Here is a 27,285-nt window from a genome sequence, read left to right as displayed (position 1 = left end):
ACTGGATGTCTGCGAAACAAAACCCAGGCAGGCTCAGACCTCAGCGAGGGCGTCCACACAGCCTTTTGCAGCAGTTCACTAAACCAGATTAACGCTGACTGACGTTCAACCGATGCAGCTTCTCCTGCAGACAAGGCCTCGGTCACCCCAGGCCTCTTTTGCTGGGCCATTGGCCTATCCGCCGCAGCAGCACAGCTGGCCTGGGAGATGGTGACAGGTGCATTCTGCTCAGGGGTAGCAGGCTGGCAAAGTTCACAACATCGCGTCCGCTGCTGTCCTTCGCTTCCACAGAACATCAGCCTACTGCTCAGGTCGTTGTCTTACTGCTTCAGCAATGCCCTCAAAGCTGCATACTCCTGAGGGGATTCTGCACCGGAAAATGCTGTGCACAGTATTGCAAAATTCTGCAAATAAATGCAGAGGCTCCAGTGCAGGAAGGTGGAAGATCACCCAGCAGCCTCCCCACCCGCCATCTCGGGGACAAGGACTCTGGTCAGGCTGCACCTGACCGTGACACAGCACAAGACCTGGGCCTGCCCCAGAAACACCCTGGGGCCCTGACCCTCTGCACCAGGCGCACTTGTAGGAGCAGGATTTTATAATTGTACTATAAGTCTAGAGGTACTAATGTATGTCTCGATTTCATTTTACCATAATTTCTAACCATCAGAGGAGTGAAGTTTTGGAATAGCCTTCCAAGGCAATCAGCAGGGGGCAAAAGATCTATCTGGCTTTAAGATTAATCTCGTTAAGTTTATAGAGGAGATGGTTTGCTCCTTGAAGTCTTTAAACCACCATTTGAGGACTTCAATAGCTCAGACATAGGTGAGAGGTTTTTCATAGGAGTGGGTGGGTGAAATTCTGTGGCCTGCATTGTGCAGGAGGTCAAACTAGATGATCATAATGGTCCCTTCTGACCTTAGTATCTATGAATCTGTGACCCTCTGGGACATTGGTAGGAATGCATCTGACAGACTGCCACTGTCTACACTGGTTTCAGAGTAACAGCCGTGTTAGTCTGTATTCGCAAAAAGAAAAGGAGTACTTGTAGCACCTTAGAGACTAACCAATTTATTTGAGCATAAGCTTTCGTGAGCTACAGCTCACTTCATCGGATGCATACTGTGGAAACTGCAGAAGACATTATATACACAGAGACCATGAAACAATACCTCCTCCCACCCCACTCTCCTGCTGGTAATAGCTTATCCAAAGTGACCACTCTCCTTACAATGTGTATGAAAATCAAGGTGGGCCATTTCCAGCACAAATCCAGGTTTTCTCACCCCCCCACCCCCATACACACACACACATTCGCTCTCCGGCTGGTAATAGTTCATCCAAAGTGACCACTCTCCCTACAATGTGCATGATAATCAAGGTGGGCCATTTCCAGCACAAATCCAGGTTTCCCCACCCCCACACACACACAAACTCACTCTCCTGCTGGTAATAGCTCAACCAAACTGACTGCTCTCCTTACAATGTGTATGATAATCAAGGTGGGCCATTTTCAGCATAAATCCAAGTTTAACCAGAACGTCTGGGGGGGGGGGTAGGAAAAAACAAGGGGAAATAGGCTACCTTGCATAATAACTTAGCCACTCCCAGTCTCTATTTAAGCCTAAATTAATAGTATCCAATTTGCAAATGAATTCCAATTCAGCAGGTTTTCGCTGGAGTCTGGATTTGAAGTTTTTTTGTTTTAAGATAGCGACCTTCATGTCTGTAATTGCGTGACCAGAGAGATTGAAGTGTTCTCCGACTGGTTTATGAATGTTACAATTCTTGACATCTGATTTGTGTCCATTTATTCTTTTACGTAGAGACTGTCCAGTTTGACCAATGTACATGGCAGAGGGGCATTGCTGGCACATGATGGCATATATCACATTGGTGGATGTGCAGGTGAACGAGCCTCTGATAGTGTGGCTGATGTTATTAGGCCCTGTGATGGTGTCCCCTGAATAGATATGTGAGCACAGTTGGCAAAGGGCAAATTGACGACCCTGAGGTGAAGGCAGGTACCCCTAAAGACAATTGATTAAATCAGAACCAGGACAGGATAACCCTCTTGGAGGTGCATTGGAATGTTTACATCAAACAATACACCAATTAAGATGTAACCAGTCACACACTGACACAGCAAAATCCATAGACTTCAACAGAGAAAAAAGACTATAAGAACAGGGTGCTTGACTATGAGACTTTGGGTTCGTCTTGCTACAATCCAGGAGCATCGGATCCCGACTGACAGAGCCCTGCTCCCCTCTGTGACCAATCTGGCTGGCCACTAGATTGATCCAGACTCTGGACTGGTAACCATAAACATCAACTGGCAGGACTGTGTGCATGGTGTGTGTGTGTGAGAGAGAGAGATTGAAAAGCATATGCTAACTGTTGTATTCTCAATAAATGCAGCGAGCTGCCTTCTTCCTTATAAAGATCCCGTGTGCTGCTTATAAGTATAACATACTAGGTGTGGGGCAGGCAGACTCAACCAGGCAGGATCCAAGTGTGGAGGGGCTCAGTGTGGGGGGATCTAGGTGTGGGGTGAGAGGATTCTGTGTGGGACAATCTGGGTGCAGGCAGCTCAGTGAGGGGGTCTAGGTGTGGGGGGATCTGGATGCACAGAGGCTTGTGGGAGCGGGGCAATGGGACTCTGCAGGGGCTTCCACGTGAAAAGTGGTTGGGGCTCAGCAGAGGGGTCTGAGTGTGGAGGTCTCAGCAGGGGGGTCTGGGTGCTGGGGGAGTGGGGCTTGGTGGGGTGGGGTGGGGGCCTGGGTGCAGCTAATGGGGGGTCAGTGGCATGGGGGTCTGCATTTGGGGGCTCGGAGTGCAGGGGGTTGGGAATCATCAGAGTGGGGGGGGTTGAGTGCAGGAAGCTCAGTGGGGGGTGATCTGGGTGCAGGGGTTGAGGTTCAATGGGGTGGGGTTTGCGTATACAGGGCTAGGGGGCTCTGGGTGTATGGGGTGAGACTTGGCGGGGTGTCTGGGTATGGGAGGTCTGGATGCATGGGGGTTGGGCGGATGGGGGAGCAGCTCCCTGTACAGTGACCCCTCCCCCTGCACAGCGGAGGATGCTGAGCTTCCTGCAGCTGGGGGAGGTTTCTGGGGGTAAGTCTGACACAGCTCCAGCCACTCCTTGCAGGGGAAGAGGAAGTCCTGTCCTCTTTTGTCTCCAGCCCAGCCAGGATTAGCGGCTGATCCCAGCTCAGGGTAGAGGCCACTGGCTGGGGTGTCCCAAGCCCTGTGGTGATTTACCTCTCTGCCAGCTGCCTGAAACGATGTACCTGCGCAACTAGAGAGTGGTGGTGACTGCTCTTGCAGCTTCCCTTTGCACAGTAAAAAACAAAAGAAATAGTATTTTTCAATTCACCTAATACAAATAATGTAGTGCAATCTCTTTATCATGAAAGTTGAACTTACAAATGTAGAATTATGTACAAAAAATAATTGCACTCAAACATAAAACAATGTAAAACTTTAGAGCCTACAAGTCCACTCAGTCCTACTGCTTGTTCAGCCAATTGCTCAGACAAACAAGTTTTGTTTACATTTTCAGGAGATAATGCTGTCCCTTCTTGTTTACAATGTCACTTGAAAGTGACAACAGATGTTTGCATGGCACTGTTGTAGCCAGCGTCACAAGATATTTACATGCCAGATGCACTACAGATTCATATGTCCCTTCATGCTTCAACCACCCCTCTGGAGGACATGCTTCCATACCGATGATGGGTTCTGCTAGATAGCGATCCAAAGCAGTGCAGACTGACACATGTTCATTTTCATCATCTGAATCAGATGGCATCAGCAGAAGGTTGATTTTCTTTTTTGGTGATTCAGGTTCTGTAGTTTCCAGTTCTGAAGTCTCTTTTAAGACTTCTGAAAGCATGCTCCACACCTCATCCCTCTCAGATTTTGGAAGGCACTTCAGATTCTTAAACTTTGGGTCGAATGCTGTAGCTATCTTTAGAAATCTCACATTGGTACCTTCTTTGCATTTTGTCAAATCCGCAGTGTAAGTGTTCTTAAAATGAACAACATGTACTGGGTCATCATCCGAGACTGCTATAACATGAAATATATGGCAGAATGCAGGTAAAACAGAGCAGGAGACATACATACAATTCTCCCCGAAGGAGTTCAGTCACAAATCTAATTAATGCTTTATTTTTTTTAAAGAGCACCATCAGCATGGAAGCATGTCCTCTGGAATGGTGGCCGAAGTATGAAGGGGCATACGCATGTTTAGCATATGTGGCACGTAAATACCTTGCAATGCCAGCTACAAAAGTGCCATGCAAATGCCTGTTCTCACTTTCAGGTGACATTGTAAATAAGAAGCAGGCAGCATTATGTCCTGTAAATGTAAACAGACTTGTTTGTCTTAGCTTTTGGATGAACAAGAAGTAGGAGTGAGTGGACTTGTAGGCTCTAAGGTTTTACATTGTTTTGTTTTTTGAGTGTAGTTATGTAACAAAAAAAAATCTACATTTGTAAATTGCACTTTCACGAAAAAGAGAATGACTACAGTATTTGTATGAGGTGACTTGAAAAATACCATTTCTTTATAATTTTTACAGTGCAAATATTTGTATTTAAAATAATAATATACTTTGTATTCTGTGATGTAATTGAAATCAATACATTTGAAAATGTAGAAAAACATCCACAAATATTTAGAAACTCATAGACTTTAAGGTCAGAAGGGACCATCATGATCATCTAGTCTGACCTGCACAATGCAGGCCACAGAATCTCACCCACCCAGTCCTGTAATAACCCCCTAATCTATGTCTGAGCTATTGAAGTCCTCAAATCATAGTTTAAAGACTTTAATACATTTCAACTGGTATTCTAATGTTTAACAATGCGATTAAAAGTGAAATTAATTGTGATTAATTTTTTTAGTTACGATTAATTTTTTTGAGTTAATAGCATGAGTTAACTGCGATTAATCGACAGCCCTACTGAAAAGACATGTTTGAAGTCTATTATCTGAATGCTTCTAGGTTTGGGCTCAATTTGAATTTTTTTTTTTTTTAAAGCAAGAAGTTGCACAAAAATTCTGTTCCCAGTGCCTGATAGTTGGAATCAGGGATCAATCTAGGCAATATGTAGTGGTACAACCTACCAACACATCTCTCAAACTCTTTCTGGTCCCCTAGAATCTCAGTTTTCATTTTGTGGTCTCTAGGAAAACCTGAAAATGTGAATTGAGTAACTGACACAGTCACATCTGCTTGAGTTTGCAGAGAGCCTAGAATAACAGCTCTGGGAGATATTAACTTCCCCATTAATTTTAATTGGGGCTATCAATTATTATACTTGATCAATGTTAACTAGTTTATTACTTATCAAAGAAAGGAGGTAAATATAATCAATCTATACAATTTACTTTGAGTGACAGCTCATTTTGGCATCACACAAGGGTGGGCTTGGGGGATTATTTTTAATGGGTACCAACATTTATTCCCCATCACTACCACAGTCAAAAAGATACCAAGATGTCAAAGATCCTAGTGATCATTCCCTCCTGCTCATGCACTTCACCTGCTGTGAGGGGAATGCAAGAGTCTGTGCTTTGCATCCCCTGAGTGCTCTACATCTCCTATGAAGTTTCTGAAGCCTCAGCAGGCTGCTGCACTGGTTCCTCCACTGGTCTTCTCTATCACCTTTCCTGGGCACAGTCTCTCAGTCTGCTCTCCCTTTTCAGAAATGGGGCTCCTTAATCCACCTGCCTTAAGTCCAGCACTCCCTCCCTATAGATACCCCAGTTAAACAAACCCCTTTCACAGGACTCCACCCAAAAGGTGTGGCGCTTCCATTCATAGTTTAACTTTCTCAGGAGCATACAGCAGTTGTGAAAAAACTCCCTCTCACACACATACACACTTTGTACAGTCTAATACCTTTATGCTCTTTTATATTTAATCATGTAAAGCACAGGAGAGTACAGTTCATACAAGATAAGCACTAAATGCAATGTCTCTGCCTCAGTTTCCTCATCACTCCAGCACATTCTCTGGACAGGGCAGTGGTGTAACAAGGCCCTAGGGCTCTAATTAATGCAAGAACAAGTTAGGGGCCCCCTTCCTGATTCCAAAATCTAAACTTTTGCTTATCCCCAACCTACCACCCCACTGTGTCTCATGCACCCCTAATGCCTCACCTCACAGTTTCCCAAACACTCCCCATTCACCCAATAGTTCACCTACAACTTGCCCCCCAGTCCCTCACCCACTGCCCTGAGAACTTCCAGCCAGGTCCAATTTGAATGAGTGGTGTAACAACCCCACTACACTGGAATGCTGCACTGTCTGGTAGGGCCTCCATAGCCATGAACCCTGGGTGCAACTACATCACTTGCACAATTTTAGCTACACCTCTGGAGCAGGGGTCCAAGTCCCTTGGGTTGTCCAAAATCCTTAGGGACATCTAGTTTCACAAAAGTAGACAGGGATGCCCTGAGGCTACTACATGTTGGATGGTCTCTCTCTTCTGGATCCCTCTTACCCAGGTTCTGTGATCTTGCTCTCTCTTTCCCCACACACTCCCTCTTCCTGTCTGGCTCCTATGTGTTTATTTTTAGCCACTCCTGGTCATCTGGCCTGTTTTGTTTTCCTCCTGGTAACTTTCCATTGCTCCTCCAGAAGAAACAGCTAAACTATTTTTATAAGGATGCAGCTGCTTTTTTTGTATAACCTTTGCGAAGTCTAAGCACTATCATTAACCTTATTTCCCTTTGCATCTGTCTGGGGTGTACATGTTTCAGGCCCTGGATCTATAAACATATAGGCACTCAAAATACAGCAGTTTTTCGTAATGTATCTTCACAGTATCATTCAGAATTTATAAATTGCACAGATATAGCCCCAATTCATCACACAAGCCTAAGCAGCCCTGCGTGGCATCTGAGCCCCACCAAGGATCTCCTTAGAGCCTAGGGGTATATATGAACATGACTGAAAGGGAGTCCAGGCCAAAGAATCCAGCAAAGACTGCATGATCATATTCTGAACATCTGTACTATACATTGAGAGCACCATCTCAGGTGGAATGAGCTTGGAAGCATACCTTTGACACACAGTTCGAACATACCACTAGTTCTGTCCCACATACTTAGTACAATCCTGTATTTCAGGGTTGTACTTACATGAATATAAGTGAAAAGATTAAATTAATCCATATTCCCAGCCATGATGACCAGCCCTACAATAACAAAGATGTGAGCATACTGGATGTTAAAAAAAAAAGTTAATTGGGTACATGATCATACTCCAATTAAAGTCAAGAAGAGCTTTGCCATTTACTTCTTTGAGAGGAGGATTGGGGCCTATGTAAAGACATTCCTGTTTAATGGTTCTAAAGGCTATTATATATGTATAAATAAACACGATTTTTATCCAAGACAGTTTCTTGATTAAAAATCCTTATTTGAGCTTTTGGAATTCAACACCTGTTTTTATGAGCATCACAGGAATTTGGTTGTGAAACTGCCCTTTGGGTGTTTCCTCAACCATAAACATTTGAATTTAAATTAATTTTTGCTGGTCTCCAAATAAGTACAAATGCTTGAACACAAACTGTACACAGCTGAAGTGTGCAACTCCTATTCCTAACTGATATTCAGGAATAAATGAAATAGCAAATAAACTGTATTTTGAATTCATTTTTAATGTTTATTATTCAGTTGTCACATGTTCAGATTTGCTAGGCCAATTATGGCTTGGCCAGTTTTCAGAATGGATGCCAACTGGTATAATTTATTAGCAAGTGGCAATGCACAGAAAGACCTGGCCATGCCAACGTCACTGAAGATGTCCCAAAATGCATCACAGCAGAACTGCAACTTCTGATCTCATGTTCTGAGCTCATGGCAATTGTGATAATTTACACTTTCGGTTGACTTCAGCGGAAGTTGGACAGCCTCAGTAAAGATGGAAGCTGGGTCAATGTTACACAGAGTATTTTCTTTGAAGATTTCAAAGTGATTTCTAAATAGTTAAGTATCACAAAACCCACCTTAGTCTGTGTAAAGTTTCAGCACCAACATAGTAAACAACATCATAACTGCCACTCCTACCCTCTCTAAAAGAAGAAGCCGTAGAAGGGAAAGAAAAATAGCTATAGATTTTTGTTGCAGGTTATAATGAAGGCCAACCATTTCTTGTCAGAATTGGTAAATTAAAGATATACTGATTTTTTCTTGGTGTAAAAGGATTTGAAAGTGCCCTATTATTACTTTACAATCTGATATTACTTACTGCATTCACAGTTTCAGTTCTTAAATTAGGAATGGCATCAGAATAAGCCACAAAAAATAAAGAATTATTATAATTTTTAAAAAGAGTTGTGCCAGGGGAAGAGAAGATCAAAGCACTCTGACATGATAGATGTACTAAGACAGGGGTCCCCAAAGTGTGGGGTGTGCCCCTCAGAGGGGCATGGAGAAACATCCAGGGGGAGGCATGGCGGGACCCAGGCCAGCCCCCATGGGGGTGGGGAGGGAGCGCCTCCCCACCCCCAGCTCTGCTCCAGTCATGCCCCCAAGCTGTGTCCCCGGGTCCTGGCTCTGTCCCCAGCCTCGGCACGGCTCTGCTCCAGGCCCCACTCCCATCCCCAGCCTCGGCCCCTGGCCCCAGACCCACCCAAAGCCTCATCCCCCTTACCCTGTCTGCCCCCCGCCCCAGTGCACCATCCCTGCAGCACCATCTCCTGGGGAGGGGCGGCGGGTGGGCTGCAGGACGCGAACAGGAGTAAGGGTGGGGGCACGACCCTCAGAAGTTTGGGGACTGTTGGACTAAGAAGTCAGAAATCGCTACACCTCTATCAGCTGTGGAGGTGAGAGGAGAGTTAATTGGAGGCTGACATTTTAATACATAAACACCACCTGAGGTAAACCTGACCGTTATAATCTACTTATTTACCATGTTCTTCTAGCCTTGGCCCTTCTTGTGCCTGTTCATTTGCTACTGTCTCTTTACTGCAGTGTTACTGAGTACTAAAATAAAAATTGCAGACTATGTAGGCATTAGGTGGCTGGTTTTCAGAGATGCTGAACATCAATTAAAGTTAATGAGAGCTGCAGGTGCTCAGCACCCTGAAAATTAGGACCCAGATAATTTACCATTGTGCAGATGAAAGAAAAATAAACTATATAGTGTTGTGAGTTGGGAAAAACATTATTGATGCTGGTGGGTGGAACCGCCGTCTTTCATTTAAAATAGAAACCGTTAATCTCCTTTATGGCAGTCCCTACTTAAAACAAAGGCATATGCAAGTCCACACAGGATTTGAGCTAACTGGGCGGAGGGCTTCACTGGGTATTGTTTTGGCTAAATTTGTGGGGGAGAAGGAGAAGCACACCTGGGAACATACAGAGAAAGAAGCAACACACACAGGCTGCCCTAGACAAGCACACTATGGTGCTGGCTAAAAGAGGTTTGGGGCTGCAAGAAAAGAGGTTACCTCCTCTATAGGGAGGAGAGAATATATTCATAAACTATTCCACCCTCAGGCAGTTTTTTCGTTTTCTTTTTTTTTTGGAAGTGCCTCACATGGATTTGCCCCATTCTTCTTTAAAAATGTAGGCAAGGTATCTTTAATCTAACTTTCAACCTAGTTAAGTGGAAAGAGAGTTAATATGAGTTTTAAGTGCAACCATTGTCTGTGTGGCAACAGCCTAGTTAATTACCTTGTATCTTAAGGACACTAAGGAGCCCTCTTAGGCCCTGCTATTTGAGTCCCTCCAAGTCATTATGTCAAGCTTTCTGGACTGGCTCAAGAGCATGAGTGCCATCCTCAGGGCAGACTGTCAAGAAGCAGGGCACGCACCCCAAACTGGTTGTGAGTTCTATACTTAGACTTCACCAACCAAGTATTAAATGTAAACTCTTCAGGCACTACAGCAGCCTAACTGTGGAGTCACAGACAGTCCCCTTAGCTTGCCTTTCTGATAGACGGTCCCTTACGCCAAAAATCACAATATTCAGGTTACTCCCAATCCCAAAAGACCAGTCATTTACCCCGAGGGTGACCATATTTCCCAAAGGGAAAACGTGACACTGCGTGGGACTAACCTGAGCCCTTCCACCCTCCCCATGTGGGGCTGGCCCTAGCCGCTTGTCCGAGTCTTGCCCTCCGCGCAGGGCTGGCTACGCTGCTTGCCCAAGGCCTGCCTGACCCTGCCCGTGCAAGGCTAAGGTTGGCGTCACTGCTTACCCATGCCTTGCCTGCTCCCCACCCGAGCACTGCCTCCCCTGCTCTGTGGGGCTGACATTACTGCTCACTCCCCACACATTCCTCCGCACCCCACTTTTTTGATAAAAGTGGGCATTTGTCTTCTTTGCTCCTCTCAACTGATCAAGTTGGCAAAAGCAAATGGGACAAATGCCCATTTTTGCCAAAAAAAGTCGGGACGGCCAGGACAGGAGTTAAAAAAAGGACTGTCCTGGCCAAAACGGGGACGGATGGTCAGCCTACTTACCACAGGTCAGTTGCACTGTAGATCTTATACTAAAGACAACACTTGCAGGCAATCTTATAATAAACTGACTAAAGAATTGTTAAATAAGACCAAAAAATTATAGCTATTTGCAAAGATAAAACAATTAACATACACACACAAATGAGTTATTGTCTTTGGCTCCAAAAGATAATAGAAGCTGCTGTAATATACAAGCTCTGTTTGCTATGGCTAACCCAGGCAAAGCAGATGGGGATCCCTTCCTTATGCTTAGAAATCTTGCCCTCCCAAAGTCCAAGCAGCATAGAGATCCAGTTTCTTCTTATCAGGGATTTTTATGCCCTTCCTTCCAGACAAAGGCACAGGCTTCTTCCAGGCCCACGGGGTGCTCAACTCCCCACTAAACCCCAGGCCCCACCTCCACCTGACCCCTTTCCCCAAGTCCCACCCCCACCCTGCCTCTTCCCGCCCCAAGCCCCCACCCCCGTCCCTTCCTGCCCAGTTCTGCCCCTCCCCCGAGCGTGCCCCTTCCCCACTCCTCCCTGTCCCTCCCCAGCTTCTCCTGCACACTATGGAACAGCTGATCGTGGTGGGCGGGAGGCGCTGGGAGGGAGGGGGAAGTGTTGATCGGTGGAGCCACCAGTGGGCAGGAGGGGGAAGGTGGCTGCTGGTGAGTGCTAAGCACCCACTAATTTTTTAGTTGACCCCTATGCTCCCAGAGTTCAAACTCATGGCATGAGTTCGTATGCAGGTCTCCTCTTCATGGGGGTGGGGATGGGGAGGTACAAGAATGCAAAGTCTTTGTTCTTTGATGTTTCACAATGGCTTACTTCAGGGGTTCTCAAATTGGAGGTCGGGACCCCTCAGAGGGTCACGAGGTCATACCTGTGGGGTCACGAGCTGTCAGCCTCCACCCCAAACCCCACTTTGCCTCCAGCATTTATAGTTGTGTTAAATATATAAAAAAGGGTTTTTAATTTATTGGAGGGGTCGCCCTGAGAGGCTTGCTATGTGAAAGGGGTCACCAGTACAAAAGTTTGAGAAGCACTGGCTTATTTGGTGGGCAGGACCTAACACCTTCTGTAGAAAGCCAGCATTTTACATTAATTAATGCTTCTTTCCTGTTTGGTGAGTTACACAGTTACAGTGGGTTACAATGCAAGCACTCAATATAACGTTATAAAATGGAATACAAATATTATAAGTGAGATTAATACATGCAGCATCCTACAAGCATTTCGTAAAGTCTATACATTTGTCAGTGTTCATTTGAGACCTAGGGGCCTTGGCATGAGCTGGCACCTGGTCTGCCAGCATCACACATTTCTAAAAAGATTATTCCCTATATGGCCCAGCATTGAAGATGGAGCTGAATGCAGCACATGAACAAAAGGATAGAGAAAAACTTAGCATGGTTTTGTACAATCAAATACCCCAACACATTTTACAAGAGTTAAACATCGATCAGCCCCAACATTCTTGAAAAGTGTTTTTCTGTTTCTTCATCCTTATATATTGTTAAGATGTTGTTGCATCTTGACTCATACATTAAAGACAAACTTTCATTCAATTGTAAAATTATGAGGAGCATTTGATTTGCCAGGCACATACTTTACTAGCCTGCCCTAACCATGATGGGAAAAAAAAAAAAACCCAACAGATATTTTACTTGGATGTAAAAAAACAAAAAGTTACCAGGAAAGTAGAATTTTGCAAGGCTACAATGAAGTCTACAACTATCTACTTGTCATTTTTAGTGTGCTCACTACTATTTAGTCACTGAATACAGAAAACTCTTAGAAAGCTAGAATTCCTATAAAACTGGTGTAATAGCTGTCAGGGAGAACACCACCACATCTGAGTCTCTGTTAACTATGGTTCTGTGGATTATTCTAGTGGGAAAATGCCGAGGAGAAAGTTTGATTAGGAAGAGTCAAGCACACTGGCTGATCTGGTACTGCTGGAGCCAATTTATCATTTCATTCTCAGTGATTCTACCAAGAAAGGGAAGATTATAGAAAAACGGTTCAGGAGATTTTCCTCTAGTTAATATTACTTCATGTCAATGAGAGTTTTGTTTGAACAAAAATTAGAGGATTGGGGTCAGATTCACAAAGGCTCTGAGGCACTATCTGCCTCTTTAGTCACCTAAATCTACCATTTAGACACCACTGACATTCTCAATACCACTGCTCAACTGCCACCTAATCCGACAGGCACCTAAATCTCTATGGCACCTAAATTTATGACAGTGGGCATGCACAAAACCACCTATGTCCTGACACCACCTCACTGCTATTGAGCATCTTGGAACCCTAGTGCAAGAGAAAGCTTTGGTGGCCCAAAGCAAGATTCTCAAACTAGACCTTCCTCTGCCCATGTTCCCCAATCCTGTAGGTGTGGGCCCAGCACATACAAAAAAGCCAGCAAGAGAGAAAGTGTCTCCCAGAATACCCAATAGCCCAATGGTGAGGGCACTCACCAGGGATGTGGAAGATGCAGGTTTAAATCCCCACTCTGCCCAATTTGGAGCACAGATTTGAATTTCATTCTCTGACATCCCAGGTGAGTGCCCTAACAACTGGGTGATAGAGTCAGTCTCTCGCTCTAGCCCAGTGAATACCGAATTATTTATACAAAGTGAAAAAGCTTCATCAGAAGAGCTGAAGAGCGGCTCAGCCCAGAATACCCAATAGCCTGGTAGTTAGGGCACTCACCTGGGCCAGCTTGATTCAAATTCCTGCTCCAAATCAGGCAAAGGAAGGATTTGAATCTGAGTCTCCCAGATCAGTGCCCTAACCACTGGACTATCATGGAACAGCGGCATCTCTCTCTTTCATTTTTCGTGAAAAAGGACTGATCTGGCTTAGTTGCCCAATTCCAAAGATCATGGCTGAGAATCCAGGGTAGAGGGAGGTACTTCAGTCCAGAACCTAAGGCCCTTATCAATGGGAGTTAATAAGGGACTAAATACCTCTGAGAATCTGGACCTACACCCTCTCTCTTCCTTCTGCATTTCACTTCTGGCTAATTTAGATGGCTCAGCTTGCTGGCTTCTGAAAATCTCTTCCTTTGGCACCTAACTCTCCCCATACAACACCTGACATCAGGCAGACATCTAACTCAGAGCTGAGAATTCCACTCGGCAACAAAGCACCCAGGCATAATGTTGCAACACCTAAGTCCCTTTGTGAATCTAGCTCTTGATCTCTCTAACTCATAACAGGTATTCTTCTTACAATATAATCAAAGTTCAAAGACCAGGCTCTTAAGGGTAGTGTTATGATGTGCACTCAGGGTATTAAAACATTAAAGGATTCCAAAAACGCACACTTCCATAGAAATGCCAGTTTAATTCAGAATTTACAGCCAAGCCTGGATTCTACTTTTTTTAAATTGGATGTTTCAGGCTTTTTATAATCATTATCACTTAATGCCATTTAGCTGCTCCTAACAGAAACCATGAAGTATAACAACAGCTCTTTGAATCAATGGACATAGAATTCAGCTTACTATACATTACTTCAGAAATCTATTTGGATTTTTAAAAAAAACATGTACTACACTTTAGTATATCTCCTTTTAAACTTCATTTAGGTTTCATCAACTGCTCTGGTTAAGTTCACTTTGACCATACATGTAGTTGGGGTTGATCCTCCTCGGAGACCTGCCAGGAAAATCTGTGGCCTGGGTACGTTGCTAGAATTGTCAAGTCTAGTCTGTGTGCCAAAATCCTTTAGCAGATACACTTGGGTGGAGTTATCTCTTCTCATATGACTGAGATTAGTCTGCACTGAGTGAGTTAATTTCCTACGCAAATTAGCCTAAATATGAAAACAAAATCAGAATAAACCATGATTTGAGGACTTCAATCGCTCAGACATAGGTGAGAGGTTTATTACAGGAGTGGGTGGGTGAGATTCTGTGGCCTGCATTGTGCAGGAGGTCAGACTAGATGATCATAATGGTCCCTTCTGACCTTAATGTCTATGAGATTTTATTCTTAAATATAATTTTTCTCTGAAATGGAAGTATTATAGATTACAATGATGCATATTTTTCTCTTTTACATGTATGGCCCCCAAGTTTTACAAATCCATAACTGTGGAATATGTCATTTTAGCACCAATCTCCTGTGGCAACCTTTGTGGAAAAGGCTACTAAAAAGCTTTTTGTGAGTTCTTCATACTGTAGAGCCAGGTATTTAAAATCAACTGTCAGTTTGTTCCTCCTTCCAATGAACTTTTAATATTAGTATTGATGTAAAAGAATATAAATCACATGGCATAAATTTGTTATTGTTGGACTGTATGAAACAAACCATAACATGGGTTGTTATTTTGGAATTAAGCAATCCCCCCAAAAGGACCACCTCCACCTCCTGCAGGCTGTTGGTGCCCTCAAGTAATGTTTCCTTGGCTCTGGCATGTATGCAAATGTAAATGATCAAAATGGTAAAAAATAAATGTGAAATGGTATGATATACTCCCATTAAAAATTAAAAGTATTATTTTAAAAAGTTCCACCCAAACTAAAAATAATTTGCAATCCTAATAAATAAATAAATAAATAAAATAATGATACATTTTACTTATAATCAAACATTTTTTAAAAAATTACTACATTTATTTTATTAATGTCAATAAAATAATAATGATACATTTTACTTCTAATCAAACATTTTTTAAAAATTACTACATTTATTTTATTAATGTCAAATATAAAATAAAATTTTCCTATTATGGCTGTAGGCTTCAATATTAATAAAACCCATAAATTATAAAATATGGGCCATAAAAAGCCCCCATATAAAAAACAATAAAATTAAAAACCTGTTTAAAAAACCTAAAATTAAATATAAATGTACCAAAAATGCTTTATGGCAACAACATATATATTTAAAAATAACACAGAAAATGCCATTTTGCCATAAATCCCTTTGCACATAAATCTGTAATTGTTTATGTGGGTACTAGTTATATATGTCTTAAAAGTTAATGTCCTGTGCTCACAATTAATTATGTGCACAATATAATCTATAATTACCATAAAAATAAATGTTTTTATCAAATTGTGGCTATTAAAATGTAATTTTAAATTTCAAATGCATAAATTAAAATACAGACAATTAAATAAAAAATATACCTTATACTCTAATGCAATGCCTGTACCCATTAAAATAAATTTAATTGGCAACCGGGATTCTTAATCTGGCCTTACATCCAATTGTGGTAATTCTAATGTTTCAGGTGGCTTTGGTTGTTATATTCCTAGCACTGATGTGCTGAATTAAAAAAAAAAAAATCAATTGATTGCAAAGCCAGTGGTTCTGTAGACCACAGATACTCCCCAAAAATAAGTTCATGGTCTTTAACAAGACAAAATCAGGGATAAAATCTAAAAGTGCCAGCGAGAAAATTCTTGCTCAGTCTCAGTTAAAAGCCTTGAGCCTAATGCTCAGCCTTCACGAGTAACCCACTAAACTTATTACACATATGTATATGTCTTAATATTAAAAATATACAACCTTTAAGGAGGGGAGTATTACCCTTGAATTAAAGGGTATGTTACTCCAGAATTTGATCAAACTAACTAGCCATATTGTGTGCACTCAGCCACCACAAATTAATAAAATAAAACACCACATAGTTAAGGGTTATTTTGAACAAGCAGGACTTTTGAAGGCAAAATCAAATACTAGCTGCAGACTTGCAGTTTCTGCTAATCAAAATTAAAAAAACCCCAACCAATTATAAAACTAAAAATAAATAACTAATTAAAAACCATAAGTTTAAGTGTGTTTAATACAAAAACTTTTTATAACTAAAAGTATTAAAATATTTTATTAATAATTTATTAAATTTTAAAAACCAACCCAATAAAAGTCATAATAAGCTATATATTTGATAACAATTAATGATAAGAAAATTAAATGAAAAATGTACTTTAAAACTGTTCTCTAAAGCTATCCTGAAAAACTTTTTCCTAACACCTTACTCTTGGCAAAAAAGCAACCAGCCATCGCTGACCTGCTACTAATTACTCAACACCATCTCGAATTTTAAATAATTTTTTTAAATGTTCTAAACCTATTGCTTATGTTTATATGTGCTTAAAACTAATAAATAGTGGTTTTAAATAAAAGCATGCTTACTTAGATCAATCTTTCAGCTGTGTTCCCAATAATTTATTCCTAACACTGCCTAAAATAAAACAATTAAGTTACCACTGCTTTGGGTCCTAAAAACCCTCGGTAACAGGGTAACATATAATGAGGAGGTAGTGTCTGTGTCTACTGCTCTAATGGATTTGAGTTGATCTTTCTATATTTTAAAATACAATTTAAAACCAAGGTCCCAAAATACAATTTGGGAAACAAAGGTCTTATAGTTGCCATCAAGGATAATGCTATGAGGGAGAACAGTAACCAATTACACAAACTGATGGATAATCAAGATTGATAAAATTCCATTTTCAGTTCCGCAAAGTGGATCTTTACTCTGATAGTCTGCTCTCCCTACATGACATGTGCAGAGTTCATGGTAGGTAGAATGAGCAGAATAGCAGAGATGAGCTCTTCTGTGCAGATTTAAGATGAAAATATTACCCCAACATTGTATGACCATCGTATAACAATTGAAACCATAGCATGCAGTGCACATTGTAAGAAAAAATAATCTTATTTGAAAGGTACTTATTGTTCGGGGTGTTTTTTTTTTTAATTTACAGCCAAAATATTGAGGACATACCTGCAATTTCTAACAGCAGGCCATATACTTCTACAGATTAAGTGACGATACCTCAAAAACCTGCCTCAACATTCTACATACAACAAAAAATGCATTTATTTTGTTGCTGTGCTAGTTTACATCTCAGAATTGGTCCTCTGCAAAATATGCACAAAAAAATTGCAAACTGGATGATGTGAGTCAACATGGAAGAAGTTGGGACAAAGTGAAAAATAATTTACTATGAAACAAATTAAGGCCCCAATCCTTCAGTGACTTCCACATAGGTCTACACAAGCAAAACTCATTTCAGGATCAGGCCCCCTAATTGATAGTAAGTTAATGTTGCTGTGAGCAAACCTGGCAGTCAGCTAATTTGTTATTGGCCAGAATATCAACTCGGTGTTATAAAATATACACATTTCATTGGATGTCTGAAATCAGACTTCAAAAGGCAAGAAAAAGCTCAATACACATTTTCATATACAAGAGACCGTTATTACAGATTCTCTCATCTATACAACCATGCACGATATTTTCTTCAACTCACTCTCTGTAGTTTTATAATCTCTTAGTGGCGTTTTTACCCACACTTTACTACAGTTACCCCAACTTTTTTTTCTTGTGACTTGGTGGTATTATATTTATTAATGTATACAGCTTCATTTGCTGTAACTTTTTTTAAAATCATCTTAGCCCTTTTTGTATCATTGTACTACAAAAATAAGATATAGCACATTACTTCCAAATGGTTACGCTATTTATATTAGTTAAGCTGTTTTAGTAGTAGGGTGACCAAATGACAACAACAAAATATTGGGACACATGGGGGGGCAGCCCAGGCTCACCCCCCGCCAGGGCCAGCTCTAGGTTTTTTGCCGCCCCAAGCAAAAAAAAAAAAAAAAAAGCCAGAGTGCCGTCAAAGCAAAATATCGGGACAAATGGCGTCAGTTGGGACGCGGGACAAGAACTAAATATCGGGACGTCTGGTCACCCTATTTAGTACAGAGTAGCACCCTAAAAATTCACTTTTATTTGAAAGGCTCTTACAACCTAAAAGAGTGCCTGAGATTTTAGAACCAATGGATCTAGCGAGGAAAATATTGCTCAAATCAAAAACAAACAAAAGTTTGGTGTGGGGGAAAGCTTTTGAAACAGGAATATGAAATATGGTGAAATAAGCTCAGATAGAAAATGATTACAGGAACTTGTCTCTTCACAGATTTTAAAGCCAGAAGGGATAATAATTATGATAATCTAGTTTGACCTCCTGCCAAACATGCCAAATTTTGAAAGGCTTAATTTTCCAGATAATACTGATACAAACCAATTTTATGGCTTTTCTCCTCAGTTCCCATTCATTCCACTCATACGACTTCACAATAGTTGGAGGCAATATATGGGTGTCAGTCTGAGTACTGCTGTCACATTTGGTAATTGGTTTTATTGAACGTTTGTCTCCACTTCTGACCTGGATGAAGATATAGGTATTTAGTAGGAGAATCCATAAGTCACAGGGGAAAAAATGACATGTAGACACAGCACCGTATTTTTTTAAACGAACAGGAATCTAAGAATACTGAAAGTTTTAAAGACTTGAATACAAAATATAAAAGTCTATTAGTAATTAGTGGTTAATAATCATCTTATGTTCATATAGTATCTGTCATTCCAGAGGATACTAAAATACTTTACAGATTTAAACTAAGATACAGTGACTCCTCGCTTAATGTTGTAGTTACGTTCCTGAAAAATGCTACTTTAAGTGAAACGATGTTAAGCGAATCCAATTTCCCAATAAGAATTAATGTAAATGGGGGGGTGGGGGTAGGTTCCAGGCAAATATTTTTCACCACACAAAAGACTATATATATATATATACACACACACACATATATATACACAGTATAAGTTTTAAACAAACAATTTAATACTGTACACAGCAATGATGATTGTGAAGCTTGGTTGAGGTGACAAAGTCAGAGGGTGGAAGAGGGTGGGATATTTCCCAGAGAATGCCTTACTGCTAAATGATGAACTAGCACTCAGCTGAGCCCTCAAGTGTTAACACATTGTTAATGTAGCCTCACACTCTACAAGGCAGAGGGAGGGAAGACAGCATGGCAGACAGAGGCAGAGACACATACCATGTGTGTAAGAGAGAAACGTGCATTGCCCCTTTAAGTATACTGACCTAACTCTAAGTACATTGCCTTTTTAAGTAGATCAGCATGTTGAGACAGCAGCTGCTGCCAGCACGCTCCCTCAGTCCTGAGCCCTGTCATGTCCCCCCACTGCTCTGTGGAGATGGGGGACAGAAGCGTGGGGCAGGAGCAGAGGGAGGGGACACCTTGACATTAGCACCCCTCTTTCCCCCACCTCTGCACAGCAAGTAGGAGGCTCCACGGAGCAGCTCCAAGGCAGAGGGCATGTTCTCTAATTGATCAGCAACATAACAATGAAACAAGGTTAACTGGGACGACTTTAAGTGAGGAGTTACTGTACAAAATTTATGCAGGGGGTGCTGAAAAGTAGCTACCTCTGGGATAAATCCTAACACCTGTTTAACAATACACAGGACAATTAAATGAAGAATACAATATCTAACTGAAACTGCAGGGGGAATTTAAAAAGCAGAACACAGTTGTCCAAATTGGAATTTGTCCAAAACACCAATGTTAACACCCATACACTAAAATTTAAAAAAATATAATCTATGATTTCTCTCCCGAAATGACATTTTTTCCCTATTACAATATATAGGGATGGACAAATAGTCTCCAACTTGTGCTGATAAAGTCAAGCTTCTCATATTTATCTACAATGCTTAATTACACAGGGCCCTCTCCTCCCTTACACAAACTACTCCTACAAAGGGAGAACAGGAAACATCATCCACAGAATTTCTCTGGGCCAAAGATGGTAGAATGCTGCCACCACTGAATTTCCATGGCCCTGCCACTCCCACATGTAGAATTTAAGGGTGAACAATTTCCCTGAGGTGATGCCCCTCATCTATACACCAAAGAGTAGGATCTGCTGAATCTCCACATACTCTCTTTGCTGGGTAGGGGATTACCTATGTCCTCAAACAAAGTATTGTCTCCATAAAACACATTTTTCTATGTCCCACTAATTCCAGTTTGACCAGGTCCCAGCACCCTTCAGTGAATCAAAAGGACAGATAGGTCAGTGTCACATCACCTATTCAACAGGGGATGTAAGCGGTAAATACCTGTGAATAAGGAGCAAGGGATTCAAACTGATGATGAAGCTCAAGCAGCTGAATAAGTTCAGCACATTCTTTTGCTTTTTCTCCAATCAACTGAATGAATGTATCTGGGTTTTGGGCAAAAACATATGCTGATTCCTTGGAACTGAAAGCATAATATTTCTCCTTATGTTTCAAAATTCCAACAGCAGGATTTCCTAACAAATAAAGCAAAAACAAGAGTGAACCAATAAATCATTCAACACACAGGGCTCCTATAATTATGAGTATACATTTCCCTCAACCAGCTCTAACTCCATCACTTTTGGAATTGTAACAGAACCTACAATCTAAACCTTTTTCAAAATTAAGAAATCCTCTCCATTACATAGTAGAATCAGATACAGTGAAAGTCAGCTTCTACAAACCATCAGAACTGATGATGACCATCTCACACTCAGTTCCCCAGGAGGGATATCTATCTCCTTTGTAAAGCACTTTGAAATGTACTGGTGAAAAGTGCTAGATATTATTATAGTCTGGATCATGCTTAAATTACAACTAGAAAGACTACTCAGACTTTATCATCCATATCTATCAAGTTAATATAAAATATGTTCCCTTCCATTTATGTTGCACATATAGGCAAATGTCTGTCCTGCAAATTTCCTGTGTAAGATTGATTGTAATTTAATTACTCTTTTATGCCAAAGGACAATACTAAGTAGGTCAGGAAATTGAACTACCATTAAAGAAGTCTTGTTTTTACTGTTACAAACAGTGGTATTTTGCCCCCATGCCCTCAAAAAAACCAAAACCAAACCATCAGTTATACCGAAAGAAATGACAGGATTACTAAAAAGTATCACCAAAAAAGATGAGCAGGTAGAGACCTGTGTTCCCTCTAATTTTTCCCATCCAAGTGCGGAACGAATTTTATTATGTCCACCAATATGGAAGTGATGTGTGACATATCACCTCCATATTGATACACATAACAAAATTCATGTGGTGGGGTGGGGCTGAGGGGTTCAGAGTGTGGGAGGGGCTCAGGGCTGCGGCAGAGGGCTGGGATGCGGGGGGGTGAGGGCTCCGGCTGGTGGTGTGGGATCTGGGGTAGGGCTGGGGATGAGGGGTTTGGGGTGCAGTGGAACTCCCCGGGGTTACAGTGGGGAGAGAGGACTCCTCCCCCCAGTTCTCTCTCCCCACAGCAGCACCTGGGTTTGTGGGGGGAGAGGCACCTCTCCCCCGGCTGCAGCAGATCCAGGCCGGGCTGGGTTGGGGCCGGGGCACCTGTCCCCTAGCCACAGCAGGTCCAGGCTGGGCTGGGTCAGGGCTGGGGGAAGGGCACCTGTCCCCTGCCTGCGGCAGGTCCAAGGCTGGGCTGGGTCAGAGGAGCAGCACCACAGCAGGTCCAGGGAGAGGCATCTCTCTCTGCCACAGCCCTGAGTGCCTACACAGTGCTTAATAGCCAGCTGTGCGGCCGCACAGCTGCCCAGCTTAGAGGGAACTTAGGTAGAGACATATTTGAGCTGGAAAGGTTGCTGGGACGAAAGGTATGAACATCATAGCCAAGTCCAGAACATATGGTTATATGAACACTAATTATAATTTCACACACACTCAAAAACACAGAAGATTATTAGAACTACACATTAGGTATAAAGTGCAAAAGTGTTCAATGAATTATTCTAGTTTGCATGTTTGCACAGAAGGAAACACACGAGTATATGTCTTTAAATGTACTTTTTTGCTAATGTATGCATATTTACAGTAAGAACAAATTCTTCTAACTCTAGGCACCAATAATACAAATAATAATATTAATAATAATACAGAACACACCTGGGAGGAGGAGGCCATCTTTTTCAGCAAGTGTGTGAGCACAAAACCCACGGTACTGGATTAACAACTGATCAAAATTAGACGTGGTTTCTGGAAAAAGCCACTCTTGTTCCTTGAAATCAGAAACATTTACTTTGATTCCTGAAAGAGAATTTGGCAAAGGAAAGATGACAATAAAATACATGATGCCTAAAATGTGATTTAATGGGAATCTCAAAGGGAGTTAAATCATGCTTTAACACATTGTGGCCTGAAGTGCTGAACGCCCACAGCTCCACTGGTTTCCACAGGAGCGGGAACACTTAGCACTTTTGAAAATCAGGCCCCGGTTTACCATGGCCTACTTATTTTTTGGTGGTAGACTGCCTCCAGGCATTCTAGTAGTGTAGGTTTTCCTTGGAAGCACATGGCCACAAACAGAAGGTAAAATCTAATAATTTCAGCCATTGTTTTAAACTCACCCATTTGTTTCAAATCCACTACAGCAGAACTTGGTTAATTGGTAGCGACAACTCCCTGAACAAATATTTCTGATAACCTAATATCCCTAATGAATTAAACTGTTCTTTTTTTCCATCTCAGAGGTTTCAGAAGGCATAAACAGACAAAGCAAAACATAAGGAATCCTGAATTATTAAAGTGCAGGGCATTTCTAAAATCAATGGTTTCAGAGTAGTAGCCGTGTTAGTTTGTATTCGCAAAAAGAAAAGGAGTACTTGTGGCACCTTAGAGACTAACCAATTTATTTGAGCATAAGTTTTCGTGAGCTACAACGATGAAGTGAGCTGTAGCTCACGAAAGCTTATGCTCAAATAAATTTGCTAGTCTCTAAGGTGCCACAAGTACTCCTTTTCTTTTTTCTAAAATCAATGTGGCATTTTAACTGGATGTATTTATATACATACTTTAATAATAGGTAAAGCTGTACTTTATGATATAAATTCATACCTATACTCAGGCCCTCTCAGAGGTCCAGAGAGGCCTGGGCTACTTCCAGCTTTTGAGGTCCCTAGCCATAATAAAAATAAAAAATGATGACACATGAAAACAAAATACGGCACCAAAGAAAAGAGTGAGACATAATTTGAATATTTTTTTTATTTAACAAATGCTTTTCTAGCCTTTTTCTGTGCAAATGCACTAATTATTGATGAAAAATCTAGCTTTCGTGCAATGTCACAGTTGATATTAAGCATGGCGAGCCCATTCAAACGCTCTTGTCCCATAGTTGAATGGTGATAGTTCTTTACCTGCTTCAACATGTTGAAGGTGTGTTCACCTGAGCCACTGATGTAGGCAAACACAAAAATACGCAATGCAATTATGATATTAGGAAACACCCCAGAGAGTCCAAGTTCGAGTATTTCTTGAAGCAATTCCTTTGGCTTGAAATCCAATTTAAAGTTCGTGGAATATATTCGTTTGAGGAAGATGACCTCAACACTGAGATCTTTTGAGATTTCTTTGTTGTACTGTTGCTGAAATCGTTCAGCTGCAGAAAGTAGATCTTCATTACTCTGTCTGTTGAACTGCCAAAGAAATCCCAAAAGGGTACGAATTAGTCACAGTGACTCAAATCGACATGTAAGACCTGATTGAATAGAGTCAATGAAGACAAGGAAGACATTGACCCTATAATGCTGCTTGGCATCAGATTCAGTAGGTAAGTTGCGATTGGTGAGGATCTCAGATGAAATGCCAATATTCTGTCCTACTAATTTGGACTCAGTCAGGATCGCATGCCATTGTTCACAAATCTGTTGAATGTCATTGATAAGACTTTCAACATTATCCCTCTCAACATCAAGTGTGGCACTGTGTGCTTCAATTACCAGATTAGTTTGGTGGATCATTGTAAGTAGCTTCATCCACAAAGATGATATCAGAATGCATTCAAATTTGGACATGTGCTTCTGAATAGACTGAAGTTCAGTTTGAGCCTGTGCAGTGAGATTGAGAGATTGAGAGATTCAAGCTCATTTAAAGCCTTTGTCACGGAATTCAAATGCTGCGCAACTGGTTGAACACCATCAATCCGTGCAGACCATCTAGTTTTGAACATCGCATGCAGTGAAACAGGAAGATATTGCTTCAGAATTTCTCACCTTTGTGGACTGCTACTGAAGATATTGTACATTTCCTGAAAAGTTCCAAAGTAAGTAATTGCCTCCTTGCACGATTGCACAAGGAGTAATTGCCTCCTTGCACAGTCAACACCTAAAAGGTTTAGTGTGTGGTTTCTACAGCTGGAGAAAATACAGTTTGAATTATGCTCAGGCAGAACTGCTTGTACACCTTTGTACTTCCCCACCATATTAGATCCATTGTCATAGGCTTGACCAATGCAGACTTGAAAATCTAACTTAAAACCTTCTAGAATTGCTAGTACTTGAGCAGCAATTTCTTTTCCAGTTTTTCTCGTGAAATTATCAAACAAAATAAACCTTTCTTCAAATGAAAATTTTGAGCTATCTACAATCTTAACATATCGAATAAGCATAGTAGTCTGTTCCTTGTGAGAACAATCTGGAGTGGCATCAACAATGATTGAAAAATACTTGACATTTCAAATCTCATCAAAAAGTGTTTGTACGAATGACACACATCGCTCAATAAACTCATTTTGTATGCGTGTGGAGAGATAATGGACTCGCATACTCTTTTGACTCTCTTGCGATTCTCGAACATGTTTAACATGCTCTGATAAAAGTAGGTCATATTTGCTGAGGAGCTCAACTATGTCTAGAAAGTTTCCATTTGCACGATTACCAAAACATTGACTGGAACCAAAGAAAGCCAATCCCCGCTCAGAAAGAAAAAGGATGACATTCAGGATGCGGTCAAGAAGTTTTTTCCAGTTATTAGTTTTTGTAGAGAGTTCAATCAAGAGTAAATTCTCAACTGAACTTTCAGCTGATGCTGCCCTACTGGATGATTTCCATGTAACATAGTTTTCTTTGTGTGACGCTGAACTCTCATGTGATGGTATTCGGTCTTTCAATTTTCTCCAACCTCTGTTGATTCTCCATCCTGACTGATCAGAGAGAACTGATGCATTTGCAGCACTTTTGTTCAAAATGAAGCAGGGTGAACAGTACAGAGATTGTTTTTCCTCACTCCAGCATAACCAGTCTCTTTGTGCAGGTCTCACCATTTGGAAGAGTTTTTGTCAGCAGACGAGTAGAGAAAGCATGATTATCAGCATCTCGTGGAATGTTATTTGGAATTTCAAAACAACTAATTTAAAGAAAAGATTGCATTTGGGCAGTATTGCTCTTGTCATAATTCCAATGTCAGTCACAGTCAAACCTGTAGTACTCATGAATTGCTCTTGCTGCATAAAATCTACATCTTCCTGTTGCTGTTGAGTTTCTTGATCGTACACAGGATCTTCTGCTGCATCTGTTACTGTTGGCACATCTCCTTCTTGACTACTGTCCTCATGTTCAGATATTGGCAATGAATTATCACCTGTTGCAGTTGCAGAGTTTTCATTATCTGTAGCATTGTTTGTTGGATAAGGTGTGTTTTCTAGTGGTTTGAGAAATGAAGATATTGGCTTTGAGCTCGTAGCTGCTGCTTCACTCAGCTGTTTTTGCCGTCTCTTGCTTGCACCACTTTCAAATCTCCTCTTCATAGTAATCTATTTGGTCAATATGTAGCCTATCCACACTTGAAATATTCTGCTGTAAATAAGTAGCTTATCTACATTTGAAATCTTCTACTGTAAACATGTACACAAATGCTGAATGGTACACAAATGCTGAAAAGACTTAAAATGAAGGAATACTAATTAAGAACACAAAATGAAACAGTCAGACAGGTTATTATCCTTATCATGGAATCAACACTGGAGCATGCAAGGTATAATGTAACAGGCTGAACTGAAGACAAAGGGATGACATATATATAGTAAACACAGACACGGATACAGACAGAAGGATAATGTCCACAAATTTAAAATGTGTGTCCTCACAAAACTCACTGTACACGATTATCCTCACACATTTTCACCTTGAATCTGGGCCTATAGACTACGAAAGCCTAGGATAATGGCCAAGCTACCAAGCTAGGGCTCAACCAACCAACCAGTCACCTCTTTTAGCTACCATATGAAGATAATAATGAGGAATTCTCACACATAAATAATTCCTTAGTCAACTAGACGTAAAACTATAAAGACACTAAAATGTAACAATTCTCTTCCTTTCAACATGCACTTGATCCAGCACCAGCCACTAGTAGTGGTTTGTTTATATAATCAGCTGATCTAGAGGACACGTTCATCACAGTCTAATCTTGGGCCAAATGGATATATTTTTATTAATATTTATTAACATTTTTAACTCTTTAATATGACAAAATCTATATCAGTTAACAAAAAAATTATGTCTTTTACCAAATCACATCTTTTATTTGCTTAAATTTGCAGCTCTAAGCTGAGAGAGCGTGTCACATTTTGGTCTGATTGGAATGCGCATAACAACAAGTTGTGAAACTTATCAAATGCCAAAAACTTAACAAGTGTCTAAATTTGAGGCCCCCTTTGAGCTTGAGGCACAGGCCAAATGGCCCTCCTGGCCCCACCTCTGATTGGCTCCGCCTATACTGAAGACTCTTTTTAGTATTTATTGTTTATATTATCATAGAATTGTAGGACTGGAAGAGACCTCAAGAGGTCATCTTGCACTCATGGCAGGATTAAGTATTATCTAGACCACCCCTGACAGGCGTTTGTCTAGCCTGCTCTTAAAAATCTCCAATGACAGATATTCCACAACCTCCCTAGGCAATTTATTCCAGTGCTTAACCACTCTGACAGGAAGTTTTTCCTAATGTCCAACCTAAGCCACTCTTGCTGTAATTTAAGACCATTGCTTCTTACCCTTTCCTCAGAGGTTAACAAGAACAATTTTTCTCACTGCTCTTTGTAACAACCTTTTATGTACTTGAAAATGTTATCATGTTCCCTCGCAGTCTTCTCTTCTCCAGACTAAATAAACTCAATTTTTTCAATCTTCCCTCAT

At 41.1% G+C, this 27,285-nt stretch overlaps 1 protein-coding gene across 5 annotated transcripts in view; it reads right to left on the bottom strand.

Moving 5' to 3' along the window:
• Positions 1 to 13,824: 13,824 nt before the first annotated feature.
• The window catches only part of CFAP206 (cilia and flagella associated protein 206), a 32,893-nt gene continuing 19,432 nt past the window's right edge, over positions 13,825 to 27,285 (bottom strand). For all 5 annotated transcript variants that reach the window (XM_073336630.1, XM_073336625.1, XM_073336627.1 and 2 more), the window contains 4 exons: positions 22,259 to 22,399; positions 20,438 to 20,631; positions 18,530 to 18,673; positions 13,825 to 14,298 (listed from right to left, as the gene is read on the bottom strand). In XM_073336630.1, the coding sequence (XP_073192731.1) occupies positions 14,068 to 14,298; positions 18,530 to 18,673; positions 20,438 to 20,631; positions 22,259 to 22,399 (710 nt within the window). In that variant the 3' untranslated portion in view covers positions 13,825 to 14,067. The remainder of the gene's footprint in view (positions 14,299 to 18,529; positions 18,674 to 20,437; positions 20,632 to 22,258; positions 22,400 to 27,285) is intronic.

The sequence above is a fragment of the Lepidochelys kempii genome, chromosome 3 (genome assembly GCF_965140265.1).
Source record: "Lepidochelys kempii isolate rLepKem1 chromosome 3, rLepKem1.hap2, whole genome shotgun sequence".
NCBI classification, from domain to species: Eukaryota; Metazoa; Chordata; order Testudines; family Cheloniidae; genus Lepidochelys; species Lepidochelys kempii.
The sequence above is the reverse complement of the archived record's forward strand: the minus strand, read 5'-3'. Positions and strand labels throughout refer to the sequence as shown.